This window comes from Rhinichthys klamathensis, unplaced genomic scaffold, assembly GCF_029890125.1.
Source record: "Rhinichthys klamathensis goyatoka isolate OS25496 unplaced genomic scaffold, OSU_Roscu_1.1 h1tg000231l_1, whole genome shotgun sequence".
Classification (NCBI taxonomy): domain Eukaryota; kingdom Metazoa; phylum Chordata; class Actinopteri; order Cypriniformes; family Leuciscidae; genus Rhinichthys; species Rhinichthys klamathensis.
In genome coordinates this window covers 1,553,009-1,570,459 of record NW_026606755.1, presented here as the reverse complement: position 1 = coordinate 1,570,459, position 17,451 = coordinate 1,553,009, and the positions used below count along the sequence as shown (strand labels likewise).

The 17,451-nt window shown below is 39.2% G+C and overlaps 1 protein-coding gene across 1 annotated transcript in view; it reads left to right on the top strand.

Annotated features, from left to right (window-relative positions):
* The window catches only part of plxna3 (plexin A3), a 177,439-nt gene extending 170,866 nt beyond the window's left edge, over positions 1-6,573 (top strand). Inside the window, exons 26-32 of the mRNA XM_056265275.1 lie at positions 479-582; positions 702-798; positions 1,300-1,490; positions 2,508-2,677; positions 2,924-3,136; positions 3,371-3,521; positions 4,539-6,573. Of these exons, the coding sequence (XP_056121250.1) occupies positions 479-582; positions 702-798; positions 1,300-1,490; positions 2,508-2,677; positions 2,924-3,136; positions 3,371-3,521; positions 4,539-4,634 (1,022 nt within the window). The 3' untranslated portion in view covers positions 4,635-6,573. The remainder of the gene's footprint in view (positions 1-478; positions 583-701; positions 799-1,299; positions 1,491-2,507; positions 2,678-2,923; positions 3,137-3,370; positions 3,522-4,538) is intronic.
* The last annotated feature ends 10,878 nt before the right edge of the window (positions 6,574-17,451 follow it).

Below are 17,451 nucleotides of genomic sequence, written 5' to 3'. Positions count from 1 at the left end.
AATCAATCTATCCATCGTTCAATCGTTCTATCTATCGTTGAACCGATCGATCTATCGCTCTATCTATCTATCGTTCAGCTGATCTATCTATTGTTCTACCTATCTATCGTTCAATTAATCTATCTATCGTTTTATCTATCATTCAATATATCGTTCTGTCTATCTATCTATCATTCTATCCATCTGTCTGCCTGCCCTATCCATCTATCGTCCTATCTATCTATCTATCTATCTATCTATCATTCAATCTATCTATCTATTGTTCTATCTATCTATCTATAATTTTATCCATCGTTCAATCGTTCTATCCATCGTTCAATCGTTCTATCTATCGTTCAATCGATCTATCTATTGTTCTGTCTATCTATTATCTATCTATCTATCTATCGCATGTTGACTAAAACATAGCAAAAGTTTTACCTTCGACACTTCAGAAACATCATTATCCCAGACTAATGCATTCATTGTCCTCCTACAGAATGGCGACAGGGTCGACTGACCAGAATCATCCTTCAGGATGAAGACGTCACCACAAAGATCGAGAGCGACTGGAAGAGATTGAACACACTGGCGCACTACCAGGTTGAACAACATTTCCTGGCAGCTGCTCCGTTATGTTATGCAAATTTACAAATGCTTGTCACGTGCTGTACAAAAAATGGAGATGTTTTTTTTTTATAGTTCTCCTTTTTCCATCTTAGGTGACAGATGGGTCTTTGGTGGCGTTGGTTCAGAAGCAAGTATCCGCTTACAACATCGCCAACTCCTTCACGTTCACTCGCTCTCTCAGTCGATACGGTAAGCCACAGTCTCTCGGATCGCTTTACGCCACATGATCCTCGGCTTTAGCCATGTTTGTTTAATATATCACGGATTCTTTCAGCATTTTGTGTAGCGCCACATGCAGCGTGTTTGACTCAAATGGGAATTTAAGATCTTTTCACCAACCAATCTTGGCTGAAGTCAGTTTGTTTGAGCTCTTCAGTGAAAAAAACCTTGTGAGCTGCCTAGCTAAACAGCAGTTTTGGACACCTTAGACATGCTCTCAATGTGTAGGCTGTCTGAAATCAGTCACATCCTGTAAGAGGATCCATTTCAGCCATAATGATGTTTATGTAGACATCTACCCTTCTAGACAGTAAACGTTGATTCGGCTCGCTAGTTTTTGAGAGACAGCCATTAAAAAGATAAATATTATGATTCAGAGACAATGAGTTTAGATGTACTGGCTAAGATATGTAAAAGCAATGCATTAAGAAGTACATTTGCTAATGTGGATTCAATGGCGTTGTGGTGTAGAGAGCCTCCTGAGGACGTCTAGCAGTCCAGACAGCCTGCGTTCCAGGGCTCCCATGATCACCCCTGACCAGGAGACGGGCACCAAACTCTGGCACCTGGTGAAGAACCACGAGCACGCAGACCAGCGGGAGGGAGACCGCGGGAGCAAGATGGTGTCTGAGATTTACCTCACACGCTTACTGGCTACCAAGGTACATGAACACCATCCTGTATACACAGGAAACGAAGGTATTTATTAAAACAAAAGAAACAACTCAAGGCTGTTACAGTGTTTTACCATGGTTATACCAGGGTTATATCAGCCAGAAATTAAGATTCTGTCGTTATTTACGGAGCCTGTCGTCAATGTATCAGAAGTTTGGGTTCTGTAAGATTTTCTTTACTTTTACTCAGCAAGAACTTGAATCAAAAGTGACAGTAAAGACTTTTTGTTACAAAATATTCTATTTTAAATAAATGCTGTTCTTTTTAACCTTTATTTTCATCAAATAATGAATGAAGAACAACTATTTTAGACTAAAAATAATATTACATGTTTCTTGAGCAGAAAATCGGCATATTAGAATGATTTCTGAAGGATCATGTGACACTGAAGACTGGAGTTATGATGCTGAAGATTTAGCTCTGCATCACAGTAATAAATCGCATGCTTAAATATATTTATATGTAAAACAGTTGTTTTAAATTGTAACAATATTTCAGTGTTTTTGCTGTATTTTCGATCATATAAATGCAGTCTTGGTTAGCAGAAGAGACTTGTCTTACTGACCCCAAACCAACAAGATGCCGGCTAGCTTAAATTTGGTCGGTTCGCACACAAAGACGGACATGGTCAATATGAACTTGTCGTTGTATGACTTCAGCTACGTAGTGATTGTTCAAAAATTAGAAATTTTGTATTACACAGAACAAATTAAACGCGTATAGCTTTGGTACAAGAAGTGTGTACCAAAGTAAATAATGCATTTTTAAACAATTTTGTAGTGAACTATTTGCACATGGAACGAATTGCTTTTAACAAGTCGGAGCAATCCATTTAATAAGAATCATTTGGCATCCATAACACTGAAGTTTCAAAACATATCAATTAAAACCTCACGAATAGTGCTTATTTAATAAAATGTATGTAATAGTGCCTACAAAATGACTGATATGTCAGCAGAGATTTTATTGAAACATGTTGCAAACTGTTGTGTGTGGTGTTTTAGGGCACACTGCAGAAGTTTGTGGATGATCTGTTTGAGACTGTATTCAGTACGGCCCATCGCGGCAGCGCTCTCCCGCTGGCCATCAAATACATGTTTGATTTCCTGGACGAGCAGGCGGACAAGAGACAGATCACCGACCCGGACGTACGGCACACCTGGAAGAGCAACTGGTGAGATCCCGAGCACTTCCGGTCTTTGACCTCATTTTCCACAGCATCTGTTTCGATTGTTTGCCAGGTCGCCAGTTCGGTTCCATTTGTTTAGTGAATGCAGTAAGCTCTCGGAGCAATTGGAAAATAATGTATTTGTGTGTGCGATTCAAGACAGACCACAATCACTAAAAAGCTTTTTGGATGTAATCAGATTTTATTGTGTCTCTCTCTGTCTCTCTCTGTCTCTCTCTATCTCTATCCCAGCCTTCCTCTGCGGTTTTGGGTCAATGTGATCAAAAACCCTCAGTTTGTCTTTGACATCCACAAGAACAGTATTACAGACGCCTGTCTGTCAGTGGTGGCTCAGACCTTCATGGACTCCTGCTCGACGTCTGAGCATCGCCTGGGCAAAGACTCTCCGTCAAACAAGCTCCTCTATGCTAAAGACATTCCCAACTACAAGAGCTGGGTGGAGAGGTACGGACACATGCCTCAGACTACCACACACTTTATCTGACTGATCCAAACCTGCGAGGATACTGACACTCCACTTTTAACAATAGTCATTGTAATTCTGTACTTGCCCTAGTAGGCCCAACTGAAGATGCTGCCTAAACTGAAATTTTCATTTTCAAACTGTTCATTTACAATTCAAAGCGGATTATTTTTAACCAGGGTATTTGTGTGTGTGTGTGTGTGTGTGTTTTCAAGATATTACAGAGACATCAGCAAGATGCCAAGTATCAGCGATCAGGACATGGACGCCTATCTGGTAGAGCAGTCTCGTCTCCATGGCAACGAGTTCAACACACTGAGCGCGCTCAGTGAACTGTACTTCTACATCAACAAGTACAAGGAAGAGGTTAGACATGGGACATTTATTTACACCCCGTCCTAAGCGGTACACATTTACACAAAATACTAGCATTCAAGAGTCAAGTTTTTGGAGGGGTTTAAAATGTATGGGTTTTTCAGTGTCATCTCTAATAAATGACTCTAGTAAGAATATTACATTGGACTGTGTTGCTTTACTTAAAGGTGAACGAAGTAACTTTTTTACCTTAACCGAACAGCTTTGGAGTCATTGTAATGTTTATGTTACTGATTTCGTGTTGAATGGTGGTCGTCTCGCACCCCCCTGGTGCCTGTGAGCCGCAAAACCACCCTTGCAACTTTGGGCCGGCGGGCCACCGGCCTCAGTGTTAGGAAGTATCGTGTGATATCAGGTCTCGCGAGGTAACGAATTGCTTTATAGCAAAAAACAGATCTGATAAAATTCTGATAAAATGAGCATCAAACAGAAATAACCCGGCGCCGTATACATGTGGTGTTTGGCGCGCGCAGCTCTTAAAGGGGCCATACCTTATTTCCATTCGTTACAGCGTCCATCCTACTGAACAGGTACCGGTGTACAGGGGGAGGGGATCCGGCCGTGAGTGCGAGCCATCTCTGCGTGAGTGCTATTCACGACAGTACAAGTACTCCACAGCGACTCTAGGGGTCGCCGTTTGACAAAAACGGAATTCCTACTTAGTGCTGCTTTAATACTTAGTTTATTAGAGATGACACTGAAAAACCCATATATACTTTAAACCCCTCCAAACACTTGACTCTTGAATGCCAGTATTTGAATGCCTAACGGTAGTTTGAAGATGCACATGAGATTTGAATTGATATGCAAATGTTGTTTCTGTATTCGTGGTTTGATCTTGATGAATGTGCGGTGTCGTATATGATGAGGTCATTTATCATTGTCATTAAGAGCTCCAGTGAGCGTCCACAAACTCTCACGCTCAAAACGATGTTGAATATTGAATTATTACATGAATTCGGCCTTCATTTAATGGCCTGTCCCTCTTTTCCTCTCTCTCTCTTGCAGATTTTGACAGCGCTGGACAGAGACGGTTACTGTCGCAAACACAAGCTACGACACAAACTGGAACAAGCCATTAACCTGATGTCTGGCAGCAGCTGAGGGCGGTGACGGATCGGACGGGACGGGAGGGGAAGTGTTCAGGGGGTTTGGGGGAGGGTTGAGACTGAATTTATGGAGTCCGGCGGACCGACCCGTGTAAGATCACGCACGGCTTGTGCTAGCAGAAAGTGAGGCTAAAACACTGGACAATCAACTCTAAAGGAACCACAGCACAGCATACGAAGCCCAATATTTTCCAGGACCCAGAACCTGTACGCCCAAACGCCCGCACTCCCTAATGATGACCGGACCGAACGCCGCTCAAATCGGCCTGCCTAACAAACTATTCAACACGGACTACTGTGGATCAGATACATTCCAATGAGGAAAGGTGCACGTGCTGTTGCCTTGGAAGCTAATTTGCCAAGATAGTGCCATTAAAGAAAATATCCGACTTTCTGGGAGAGAAACGAAGCATTGTGTTTTAGTAGGGTAATCAGAAAACAAATTTTTTCATATCGACCTCCGAGAGATGCCTCAAGAACAATCGTTCGCAGGGGTGATGAGCTCCATTAACAGAGATGAAGATATTTATATCAGAATGAATCAATAATGGAGACCAAATATTTGGGGAGAACTGCATTATGGGTAGTGTTGAGGCTGGGCAGAATGGGAGGAACCTTCTCCTCCTCGTCTCGAAAATGCCATAGACCTATAAAAGCGCCTTTTCTCTCGTTTTCTTTTTGTTTTTTTTTGTGATTATGGGGCCAAATGGACCTCTACTTGTCAAGAGGTATGGATCAGCATCTTTTGAAGCTTGCCTTTTTGTTGCGTCCGGATATGACTCCCCGAAACCCTCGGCAAAATGTACTCCGGGATGGGCATTCATCCCTAGGGAGACATTTTTGCGCCCTTTGCTTTTTTGTACACCGCTGTGTTACTGTGAGGTTTGGAGTGTTTACTCTGATTCTGTGGTTCTTCTCCAAGACTGCGTTGGCGAGGGCCGAGTTTTGTCCCTTGATGACAGGCATCTTTAATGTAGTAGATCCATCTAGAGCAATAACTCTCAGATTTACCTGCAAGCCATGAGTTTAAGTTCCCTGTGTGTTCAGATTCACTGTCCTGACTCTAAATTTTCAATGTTAGCAGATGCTCCTTTTCATTTCCCTGTTGTTGTTCTGTCCAAATGGCAGCCAAAATGTGTTCACAATGCCAAGCACAACGAAGGGACGACTGTTCTACTCTGTTTTATCGCCGTTTCAGCAGGCCAATGCAATTTTTGACATGGAGTGACAGTAGAAGTCCGCAGCTAGACAAATCTCGTCCGCACCACTCTTCAGTCGCGCCCCCCCCGTAAAAACCTCATCGTGAACCACGATAAGGTTCCTGCTTGATCGATTATAAAGATTGTGTCAATTCTGTCTGTATACACAAACAACAAGGCCTTAAGTCATTTACGCTTCTGCTATATCGGACTTTCATTGCGGCGGCGGCGCCCTCTGCTGCCACGGAGGTGAACTTCAAAACGTTATATTCCAGGTACTCGAATTGTGATACGTACGTGAATTTCAAAGTATTCTCAGCTGTTTTCTATACCTTGCTATATGTGGTTCTGAGTTCTGCCCTGTCTAGTAGCGAATCGATTGTGTTTTTGTGTTGAGGAAAATCACCAACCGAGAATGTACAGCATGAATAACTGGGCATATCTTGCAAAAAAAAAAAAAAAATCTTTGCCTCATTATACATGTTCCAGTTTTAAACACAAAAATACCTTCAGTCGGTCACAGCAAGGACTACAGGGAGAACTATTTGCTTCATCTTAAAAATGTTACAAAAATAATTCACCAAGGTCAGTTCGAGCAAACAAACGCCCACCATCATATGTGATCATTAAAACAGTAGGGAAATCCATCGGGGCCTTATTAGTTCAGTTTGTTGATTTTGAATGTAGATATTCAATAACCATCAAAAGTGATCACGTACCTTTAAGTACATCATACGTCAATTGATTTTGCTGATGAAAGAATAGCTTTTAGTTTAGTAGCTGTAGACCTCATCCTATAGGGTTTTAAAACTTGGCCATTTCAACAAACAAAATGTATCTGGATATTTCAAACATTGAATGTAATTAAACCTGCCTTCAAATTCAGCACGTGGATTTGGATGGGGATAACGAGAACCTCAGTTCGTTTAGAGATGGCATCATCAAAAGCCAAATTTTTGTTGTTGGAATTGTGAAGGCAGGATGTTTTGAACTAAATGTGGGGCTCATTAACATATGAAAAAGTTGCAGGATGATAATTAAGCAGAATCTTTTTGAACATTGGTTTGTTTGTTTGTTGGGGGAATGGGGTCAGCTCATGAATCTGGTTCCGCTCTGGCATTTCAACCTCTTGCAACACGATACATCAGGAAATACTGCCTGTTTGCCAAAGCTGCGTCGTCAGCAATGCAGGTGCGAAACCAATATCCGACGTCTGGACAAACCACTTTGAGAAATGAAACGCAATCATAAATCTATGTTTTAAAAAAAAAAAGCTGAAAAAGAAACCTCAGTGGTTGAATTTTTTTGATTTAGCACCTCGCCGTCAGGTTTACATCTGATTTTTCTATACTGTGAGTAAAGCCAAACGTACTGTGGGGGAAGTGGACTTAGCTTGGTCGCGTACATACTGCCTGTAAGATAACTCTGACTATCGTTAAGTGCAACTGCCCACCGGGGTGTTTTTAGCTGGACTGGTGAAGACAGAGCTAACGCTAACTACGCCTCGGCCGATAGCCATATATCAGAAATCGCCCGTTTCCTTTCGTACAGCAGAACTCAGAGCCAAATGAGGCGCTTTGCAGTTTGTTTTCGTGGTGTGGTGAGACGGCATACTTTTAAAAGCACCTGTAACTTGTGAGGAACGGAGCGGAGTGAGTGGGAAAATAACTGTGGTGTTTTTTCAGTAGATACAGTAGAAGAAAAATGTCTGTTTTAGATCCATAACTACATTTCAGTCAATGTTCTAGTTATAAAAGAAGAAGGAAAAAAAAAAACATTGTCTCAGATAAATGAATTCTAATTTATTTGTCGGTTTGTCTCTTTATCCCAAATGTTTTAATCAATTTTATTGTAACAGACTTGTTTACAGTTTCAGAAATATATGGAGTTTATTAACGTGTCTGGAGAGCTTTGTGACTGACTGGTTGATTGGATGACTGGTTAATGGGCAACTGCTATGCCTAGTCCTTAATTCTATATAAATATATAAATATATTTTGTATAATTATTGGACTGAAATGTTTTTTTTTTATTTTGTTTAAATTATTGTTTTAAATCCATTTTTAATGCGTTGAGTAGTTTGAGGGAGTCGTGAGAATGAGTCTAAAACGCTGGCTGCAATGAAGTGTTTTGTATATATTTGCACCTTTTTTTTACTCTGTGCGAGGTTTTTGAAAGATTGGATTCTAACTTAATGTTCAAAGGACAAGCATGGTGTTTTTTTGTTGGTTTTGTTTTTTGCTAATTAAAAAATATGTGGATGATGCTGTATATTTCTTGAATGTTTTTTTTTTTGTTCAATTGTTTTTGTATATATAATCATCTGCAAGGACTATTTTGTCTCAAGAGCTTGATGTTTTCATTCAAATAAAGACAAGTGTCTCAGTGAAACTTACGCAATCACTCCTGGACTCTGGAAACCTTACACTCTTTCTGAATGTGTGCAGTGCAAGAACGCTGAAACAAATATGACTAATACTTTTGTGCATTTTTATTTTCTTAGGAAACACTTTGTAATTAGATGGGCAATAATGTTAGATGGCACCCGACTGAGTTTCGTGATCACCTCAGGCATGTGTATATCACAACAGAGGAATATAGATGGAAAACAGCATATTTCAGTACGAGGTGTCCTAATCGGACGCAACATGAGTTTCCAGTGACATGGTATTTTTCTGTCCACAATGAAAGCAAAATTGCTGCACGATGCAGCAAAATCACAGCCAATCAGAACGTATTCATAAGAACATATTTATGTAGGCCTATTTATATTTGAGGAAATCATGTCTACACTACTATTCAAAAGTTTGGAGTAAGTAATAAAAAAAAATCAGTTCTTTTGCTGTTCTTTTGAAATTTCTATTCATCAAAGAATCCTGAAAAAAAAAACAATTAGATCATGGTTTCCACAAAAATATTAAGCAGCACAACTGTTTTCAACATTGATAATAATAAGAAATGTTTCTAGAGCAGCAAATCATCATATTAGAATGATTTCTGAAGGATCATGTGACACTGAAGACCGGAGTTATGATGCTATTTGAATTCTGCTTTGATCACAGGAATGAATTATAATAACATTTCACAATTGTTCTGTTTTGAATGTATTTTTGATCAAATAAATGAAACCTTTTGAGCATATACAATTTAAAAAATCTTAATAATAATATAATAATAATATCTGCAGGTAGCGATTAAGAGGCCAAGCACACTAACTGCAAAAATGAATTTAAGACTTTTGTAGGTGATTTTTAGGCAAAATGGTTGAAAAATTATGAATACAGTACAATCATTTGTAATATAATTTAATTGCTCATCACTTTTGACCAAATAGGTGGTGCTGTCACCAAATGAATGTGCTCTGGTTAGTGTGGGGGGACTATGACATACACAGTTTGGTGTCAATACAGCAAGGCCTTGCAGAGATACAGCCTCAGATTCAGTTTGGCATCATGCCATCAAATTCTTTGATACATTAAACGATACCGGTATTTTTGGTTATCAACACGAAATCCATAATTTGGATCACCATGGTCTGAAGATGATCTGAATCGAATTTGGGATCGGAAAAGTTTTTTAACGTTTTTGAAAAAAGTCGATTTTGGTGAAAATCAGACCAACAGTCAAGGAGCAGTTCGAAAAAGTACGTTTTCAAAGAAGTTCAAAGTGGCAGACAGCAAGTTTGACCGACTATGACATAATTGGTATCATTGTTCTCTGTATGACTAATGGAATCTATCAAGTTCCATTACAATAGGCAAAACTAATCAAATATGTTAGCATTTTTTGAAACTTCACTATAATTTTTGAAACTTTTTGAGTACCTTTAGGGCATGGTGCCGAAGACATTCGTAGCGATACGCAAACGTGTTTGAAAAATATAACATTTTATGACAAAATTCAATATGCCGACGCACAAAATATCGAACGTGGGAAACTTTTATATTGTTCAACGTTGGTATGCCGCAATGAGAGTCCAATTTTGTGATTTTTGACCAAACTTTGACACAAAACAATATTCTATTTTTCATATTTTGTGGCGCTGTGACGAAACTGCACACATACCCTCAGGTTGTGCTTTGAGACAAAAGTTGGTACTCAAAAGATGTCATCACATGTGTTAAAGGGTTGCAGAGACATAGCCTCACATACAATTTGGCGTGCTCTTCGTAGAATTTGAAGTTAGTTCACAATGCTTTTGACTGGAAAATTCAAAATGGTGGAAAATCTGCAAATTAGAGGGAAACATTTATTTTATTTCTAGGCCTTGGGGTTGCTTAAACATACAACAATGGACAATTGGTGGCGAAAGATGGATTAAGTTAGTGACTCCAAAATTGTTATGGTTAATGAGACCATTAATTAAGATTGTCCTCTATCTGGAGCCAAATTTCATAACTTTTCCGCAAGAGGTTTAATGGGCTGCAGACTACCATGGTGAAAGAAAAAGAAAAAAACAAATAATAATAACAGATACAATAGGTGCCTTTGCATAAAGTGAAGCGCTGTCACCTCAAATCTCCAACTCTCATTGAAAATAAAAGGCTTGTGGTCACTTTGTCATTGCAAATCACTGTAACTTTACCAGGGGTGAACATGGCCTTTCACGATGCATGCTAACAAACTTATGTTGAAGTTGTCTTGTTTGCTTCTTGGTTAATTAGGACTGATCAGATCAAACACGTTTAGCCACCGGGCAGGATCTGAAGCAGATCAGACAGAGACTTCAGTCTTGAGGTAATTACAAAATGACAGGTAACACTCTATACATATTCATACGCTAATTTACATTTTATTGGCTTAGCCAGCTCTTATTTTTGAGGAAGGAGGGATTTTTGCGAGTCAGGTCAAGCTAACATCTAGAGTCTTCAGCCCTGAAGAGATAAAGCAGACTTTTATCAGTTGACTTTGATGGATCTCGTTGAGTTGAACTCAACTGCACTCTCGATGTCTTTGTCCGCTCTCATTTAAAGAAGACTGCTACCGTTTAAATGACATTATTTTTGTCGTAGTTCTCTGAATGACGGTCTTTACGGCATAATGACATGTTCTCTGTAAAGTTATTTCATGAGTCATTTCTGTAAAACTCCACCAGTTCCAATGAATTAGTATAGGAACACGGCGTTCTTGGAAGCATAAATTACTTGCATCCGATTATTCCACAAAATACGATGACCAGCGCCGTCTCCTGTTTTTGAAAGACGACAATCTGTCTGTTCAATCTGCTGTGAACATGTTTCATGATTTGTTTGCATATCAGTGGCATATCTCCTTATTTTCTTTAGCCGGATGATATTTTGGAAAGATAAAGCATCAATAGTAGAATGTTTATGCCGCCAAGAAGGTGCAACATCTGAAGGGGATAAACAGAAAGAGCTGAGCGGAAGACCTGCTTCTGAGAACAAAAAGGAAGGATTACAGAAATCGAGAGGGGAGGAAAAAAGCGCACAGGCAAAAGGCAGGCCGCCTCTGGGGTGCAGAGCATCGAAATAAATAATGCATACTGATGGGGGGGCTCATTAACCCAGCTCTCTCGATTCTGAGGGGACATGAAATGTGTTCCTGCGTTACAAGACTACACAACTGCTGCATGACACATTTTGTCTCATAAACACACACCTACAGCATGCAAATCAGGCAGTCTTTAAGACGTAAAGAACTGACATTCTTCATTATTGAGTCATTTCAGTAGTTAGTAGTGTTCACCGAGGTTAGCGTGACTACATTATTGCTCATACTCGAGGTTAGGGATTTGAATAAACCTAACTAAAAGTGTTAAATTTAGGGATATGATGACCAAACAACCTCTTTTTCTGGGAACAGCACAAATAAAAAATAGAATATTACCTACAGTGCACAATTGTTTTATATACACTCACCTAAAGGATTATTAGGAACACCATACTAATACTGTGTTTGACCCCCTTCCGCCTTCAGAACTGCCTTAATTCTACGTGGCATTGATTCAACAAGGTGCTGAAAACATTCTTTAGAAATGTTGGCCTATATTGATAGGATAGCATCTTGCAGTTGATGGAGATTTGTGGGATGCACATCCAGGGCACGAAGCTCCCGTTCCACCACATCCCAAAGATGCTCTATTGGGTTGAGATCTGGTGACTGTGGGGGCCATTTTAGTACAGTGAACTCATTGTCATGTTCAAGAAACCAATTTGAAATGATTCAAGCTTTGTGACATGGTGCATTATCCTGCTGGAAGTAGCCATCAGAGGATGGGTACATGGTGGCCATAAAGGGATGTACATGGTCAGAAACAATGCTCAGGTAGGCCGTGGCATTTAAACAATGCCCAATTAGCACTAAGGGGCCTAAAGTGTGCCAAGAAAACATCCCCCACACCATTACACCACCACCACCAGTCTGCACAGTGGTAACAAGGCATGATGGATCCATGTTCTCATTCTGTTTACGCCAAATTCTGACTCTACCATCTGAATGTGTCAACAGAAATCGAGACTCATCAGATCAGGCAACATTTTTCCAGTCTTCAACTGTCCAATTTTGGTGAGCTCTTGCAAATTGTAGCCTCTTTTTCCTATTTGTAGTGGAGATGAGTGGTACCCGGTGGGGTCTTCTGCTGTTGTAGCCCATCCGCCTAAAGGTTGTGCGTGTTGTGGCTTCACAAATGCTTTGCTGCATACCTCGGTTGTAACGAGTGGTTATTTCAGTCAAAGTTGCTCTTCTATCAGCTTGAATCAGTCGGCCCATTCTCCTCTGACCTCTAGCATCAACAAGGCATTTTCGCCCACAGGACTGCCGCATACTGGATGTTTTTCCCTTTTCACACCATTCTTTGTAAACCCTAGAAATGGTTGTGTGTGAAAATCCCAGTAACTGAGCAGATTGTGAAATACTCAGACCGGCCCGTCTGGCACCAACAACCATGCCACGCTCAAAATTGCTTAAATCACCTTTCTTTCCCATTCTGACATTCAGTTTGGAGTTCAGGAGATTGTCTTGACCAGGACCACACCCCTAAATGCATTGAAGCAACTGCCATGTGATTGGTTGATTAGATAATTGCATTAATGAGAAATTGAACAGGTGTTTCTAATAATCCTTTAGGTGAGTGTAAAGGATATAAAATTATTTTATAATGAGATCTCTGACTTTAGATTGCTCACTTTGGTATCTTGGCAAATCTGAGCACAGAATACAGGCATTTCTAGCCATTTGTGGCTAGAAATTGAGATATTAAAGATATCTCATAGTGATTTTTCCTTCCTATGAGCCTGATCCTTAAATTGACGAGGATGTTAAAAGGTTTGGGATCGGAAAGGTTTTTTAATGTTTGCCTAGTCCTCTTTCCACTAGCTTCTGTGTTCGAGATCACATCATCGGGGCTCGCAGAAGTAGATATAATGTTGGTTAATTATTCAAAAAACACTCCCAACGATGTGATCGAAGCAGCCAAAGTGACCGAGAGGAGAAATCATGACCCCATTTACAATGTTGAAAGCAGGAGAGGTTCATCTCAATAAAAAGGTCTGCTTTCATGCACTGTGCATTCGGGGCGGGTGTGTGGCTCTTTTTCCAAGGGCACCACCACATCTCAAATGGATCCTCTGCACTTTGCGTCTCCTCCATTTATTCAGAGCAAGATTTCAAACCGTACAGACCTGTCAGGATAGAAGGGGTCAGGGGACTCTCTACCATAGCACTCCATCATCAGACGTCTAATTTAATCCCAATCTGGAGGCGTCAGACTGCTTTGGAACCACTTTGGAAAATAAAAAACTGCCTGTCCCTCTTCCAGTAACATCTTTTGGCTAACCTTTTGCTGCTTAGCCATTTCAAATGTTTTGCATTTCATTGATTTAGCTTGAGATTCTCTTGCCTGTCTCCATCTCTTCTTGCTCCATTGATTTTGTGATTAATGACGGTCGAACCTTGAGCATTGTTAGGGGTAACATTACACAAGTTTTTTAAAAGTAGATTTAAGTCTCACATTCCTAAATTAACTTGAAGAGAATCTGATGCGAGTCAGATCTGTGTCATGCATTCGGTCTTAAAGTGACAGTAGCCTGCAATCTGTGTCATTTTAATCAAACAACAAAAGAATAAGAGATAGTCTTCTGCTTTTGACTGAATACTTTTTGTAGCTTCAATAAGGATTAATGTTTAACTTATGCAGTGTTTATTTAAATTTGATTACTTTATTTAGGTGCAGTAATATTTCTTCCCTATACACAATACTGTAATTCAATGCAAATTTTAGGTGCAAATGCTTTACGATTGATTGTACGACTAATCACGATTAATTACGGAAAACTGTGTGATTGATTAGTTGAATTTTTTTTTAATTGATTGGACAGCACTAATATATAGAAACTGCTAAACTGCTGATCTACTGGTATTTTCATGCACAGCCATACAGAGAACGGTCAGAAAAAGAGAAAATATCCAGTGAGTGGCAGTTCTGTGGGAGAAAATGACCTATTGATGCCAGAGGTCAGAGCAGAATGGCCAGACTAGTTCGAGCTGATAGAAAAGCAACAGTAACTCAAATAACCTCTCATTACAAGCAAGGTCTGCAGAAGAGCATCTCTGAACGCAACAACACATCAAACCTTGAAGCAGAAGAGCTACAGCGGCAGAAGACACACCGGTGATGCTCCTGTCAGACAAGAACAGAAGGCTACAATTCACACAGGCTCACCAAAATGGGACAATAGAAGATTGGAAAAACGTTGCCTGGCCCTGGTCTGATGATGAGTCTCGATTTCTGCTGCGACATTCAGATGGTTGGGTCAGAATGTGGCGTAAACAACATGGAAAGCATGGATTCGTCCTGCTTTGTATCAACAGTTCAGGCTGCTGGTGGTGAAATGGAGTGGAGATATTTTCTCGGCGCACTTTGGGCCCCTTAGTAGCAATTGAGCATTATTTAAAACAATACTCGGTCACAGCAGAGTATTGTTGCTGAATCTGATCATGTCCATCTCTTTATGACCACACTGCAAATCACTTTAACCCTCTGATTATCTTCATTTGTGTCTACACTCATTATCTTTGGGGTCTCCAGGGACCCCAGACAATAACATTTAATTTTGTAACAGAATAATATATATATTTTTTTTTTACAAATGTAATTTTAGTCTGTTTACTAATGTTTTTACTCAGCATTTGTGCAGTTTTTGGAGGATTTTTTATATCTTTTAAATTTCTATAAATAAATAAATAAATATTTATTTAAATAGGCTTTTTTACAAAAAACAGCATTTTATGTCAAATTTACTTTATAAAAGACCCAGATTTCTAACTTTAATTTATGGGGATAACATGGATCATTTTAAATTATTTAATGTAAGATTTTTGCCCATTTTTTTGGAAAATGCAGTTTTAAAATAAAAAAAACTCACTTTAACCACTAGATGGCCATAGACCTCCACTATAAGCTATTTGCTATGTGATTAACCAAACTACATATCTTTTCACAAGTTTTTCCAGTTGGATTCATATCTAAATATTATAAAATCAAAATTATAACACACACAAAAAACTTTTTGTCAAAGTTTAGCATTTTTTGTACAGACAAAAGTTTTTCAATAATGTTACATTATGATTAGAATCAAACCTGAACAAGACTCCAAATGTTGGAGTCTTTAGATTTTATAATTTATTTCAATCATCTGTTTTTAATATAATTCTACAATTTTAATTCTACAATTTTACTAACTGTAACAGAACAAAAAATTACAGAAATGAACAGTTATATTACATATTGAGTAAAAATACATGACATGAACATCAAAATGCAATGAATTGAACAGCAATAACAAATGAGCAAATAAAGCAGTAAAAAAATAAAATTTAGTTAAAAAAAACAGAGAATGGGGAAAAAATCGAACAACTAGGAACAATAATTGGTGGTCATCACATACAGTCTCGTTTACAGTGCACTGCAGGTGTTTATGCGTCAGTGCACTGCAGGCAGTATGCATAGTATAGCCTTGCAAATGTATTACTGTGTGTGTGTGTGTGTGTGTGTGTGTGTGTGTGTGTGTGTGTGTGTGTGTGTGTGTGTGTGTGTGTGTGTGTGTGTGTGTGTGTGTGTGTGTGTGTGTGTGTGTGTGTGTGTGTGTGTGTGTGTGTGTGTGTGTGTGTGTGTGTGTGTGTGTGTGTGTGTGTGTGTGTGTGTGTGTGTGCGTGCATTGTGGATTTTTTTTTTTTTTTGCATTGTTGGAAGTGTGCCACTTTATTTCTGTCTATGTGATCTGCGTTGTTTCTTCGTTGTTTCTGATTTTGATGATGAATTTTGTATATTTACTATGCGGGGTCTCCAGGGACCCCGAAGATAACAAGTGCTGGCATTTTTTTCACGCTAACATAAAAACAGATATCATTCCAATATTATTATTTTTTTTTGGTAGATCTAGACAGTGTTAAGAGGCGTATAAGTTTTCATACCATTTGGACAAAGAGAACATTTTTTAAAAATTCACCAAAAGTCATTTGCGGGTCAAAAAGACCCCGAAGATAACCAGAGGGTTAAATCTCTGTCAATGTGAATAAGCTAGGGGTGTAACGATACACGTATTCGTATTGAACCGTTCGGTACGAGACTTTCAGTACGCATTTTGAAACCGAACGGTTCGTTGGACCATTTTTCCTGCCGACCAAAATTTCGTTATTTCAAATATAGGTGCGTTGCGCGTGGCAAGTGCGCTCATAATGTAAGAGACGCTGGCGTGACCACAATATTGCCCAACATCAAATGGCAAATGTAATGTAAGCGGGACGAAACCACTCGTTATTGTGTGGTTGACGGACCGTTTATCAGTTTGGACCAATGCAGTGCGAGCCGATCTTAATCAAGCAGCACTGTTACTACACATCGAAATCCAGTAAAGAAAGCATTTGAATTCGCCACTTAAGTAATAACATCGCTGCGAGATCTAACGTTAGTGAGAAACATTCACATTTCTCCGTTATTAACGGATCAAACAGCGCTGACGTGGAAACCAGGAAGAGACATTGTGCCATAAATGAACTATCCAGTGTCCACAGATCAGCAACATTCACCATGGATTTACTGTAGTAACACTACTAACTAACCATGGAAATTTGGCAGGAATAGTTGGCTATAATGCTTTCAAGTAAAATTACGTCGGTTTTATTTTGACATTATGAATACAATTGCTGCCCTCAAATGTTAATCTGAACTAAAATAAACCTTTGTTTATAACTACTACAATATTACATTTCATTTAGTCTAAGGAGCTGTTTTGTTTTATATGCTCCTAAGAAAAGTCAAGTATAGCTCCATCATTGCTCAAAGTAAAAAAATATCATACTTTATGATGTAAGTTTTAATAAATATAATTAAAAAATTTAAATCAAGGAAATTTCTCTGGCATTTCTTTCTTTTTGCTGTATCGAAAACATACCGAACCGTGACAAAAGTGTATCATATTTTTGTGAACCGTTACACCCCTAGAATAAGCCTTTACTTTTTAAAGCATGCAACGTCCCCAACCCTGTTTATGAACAGTAACAGGAGAACAGATGCCCCAAAATGGTGTCCAGCCAGCGAATCATGTCTGATGACAGATTTGCCTACTCCTATTACAATTAGTAGGACGGTTGCAT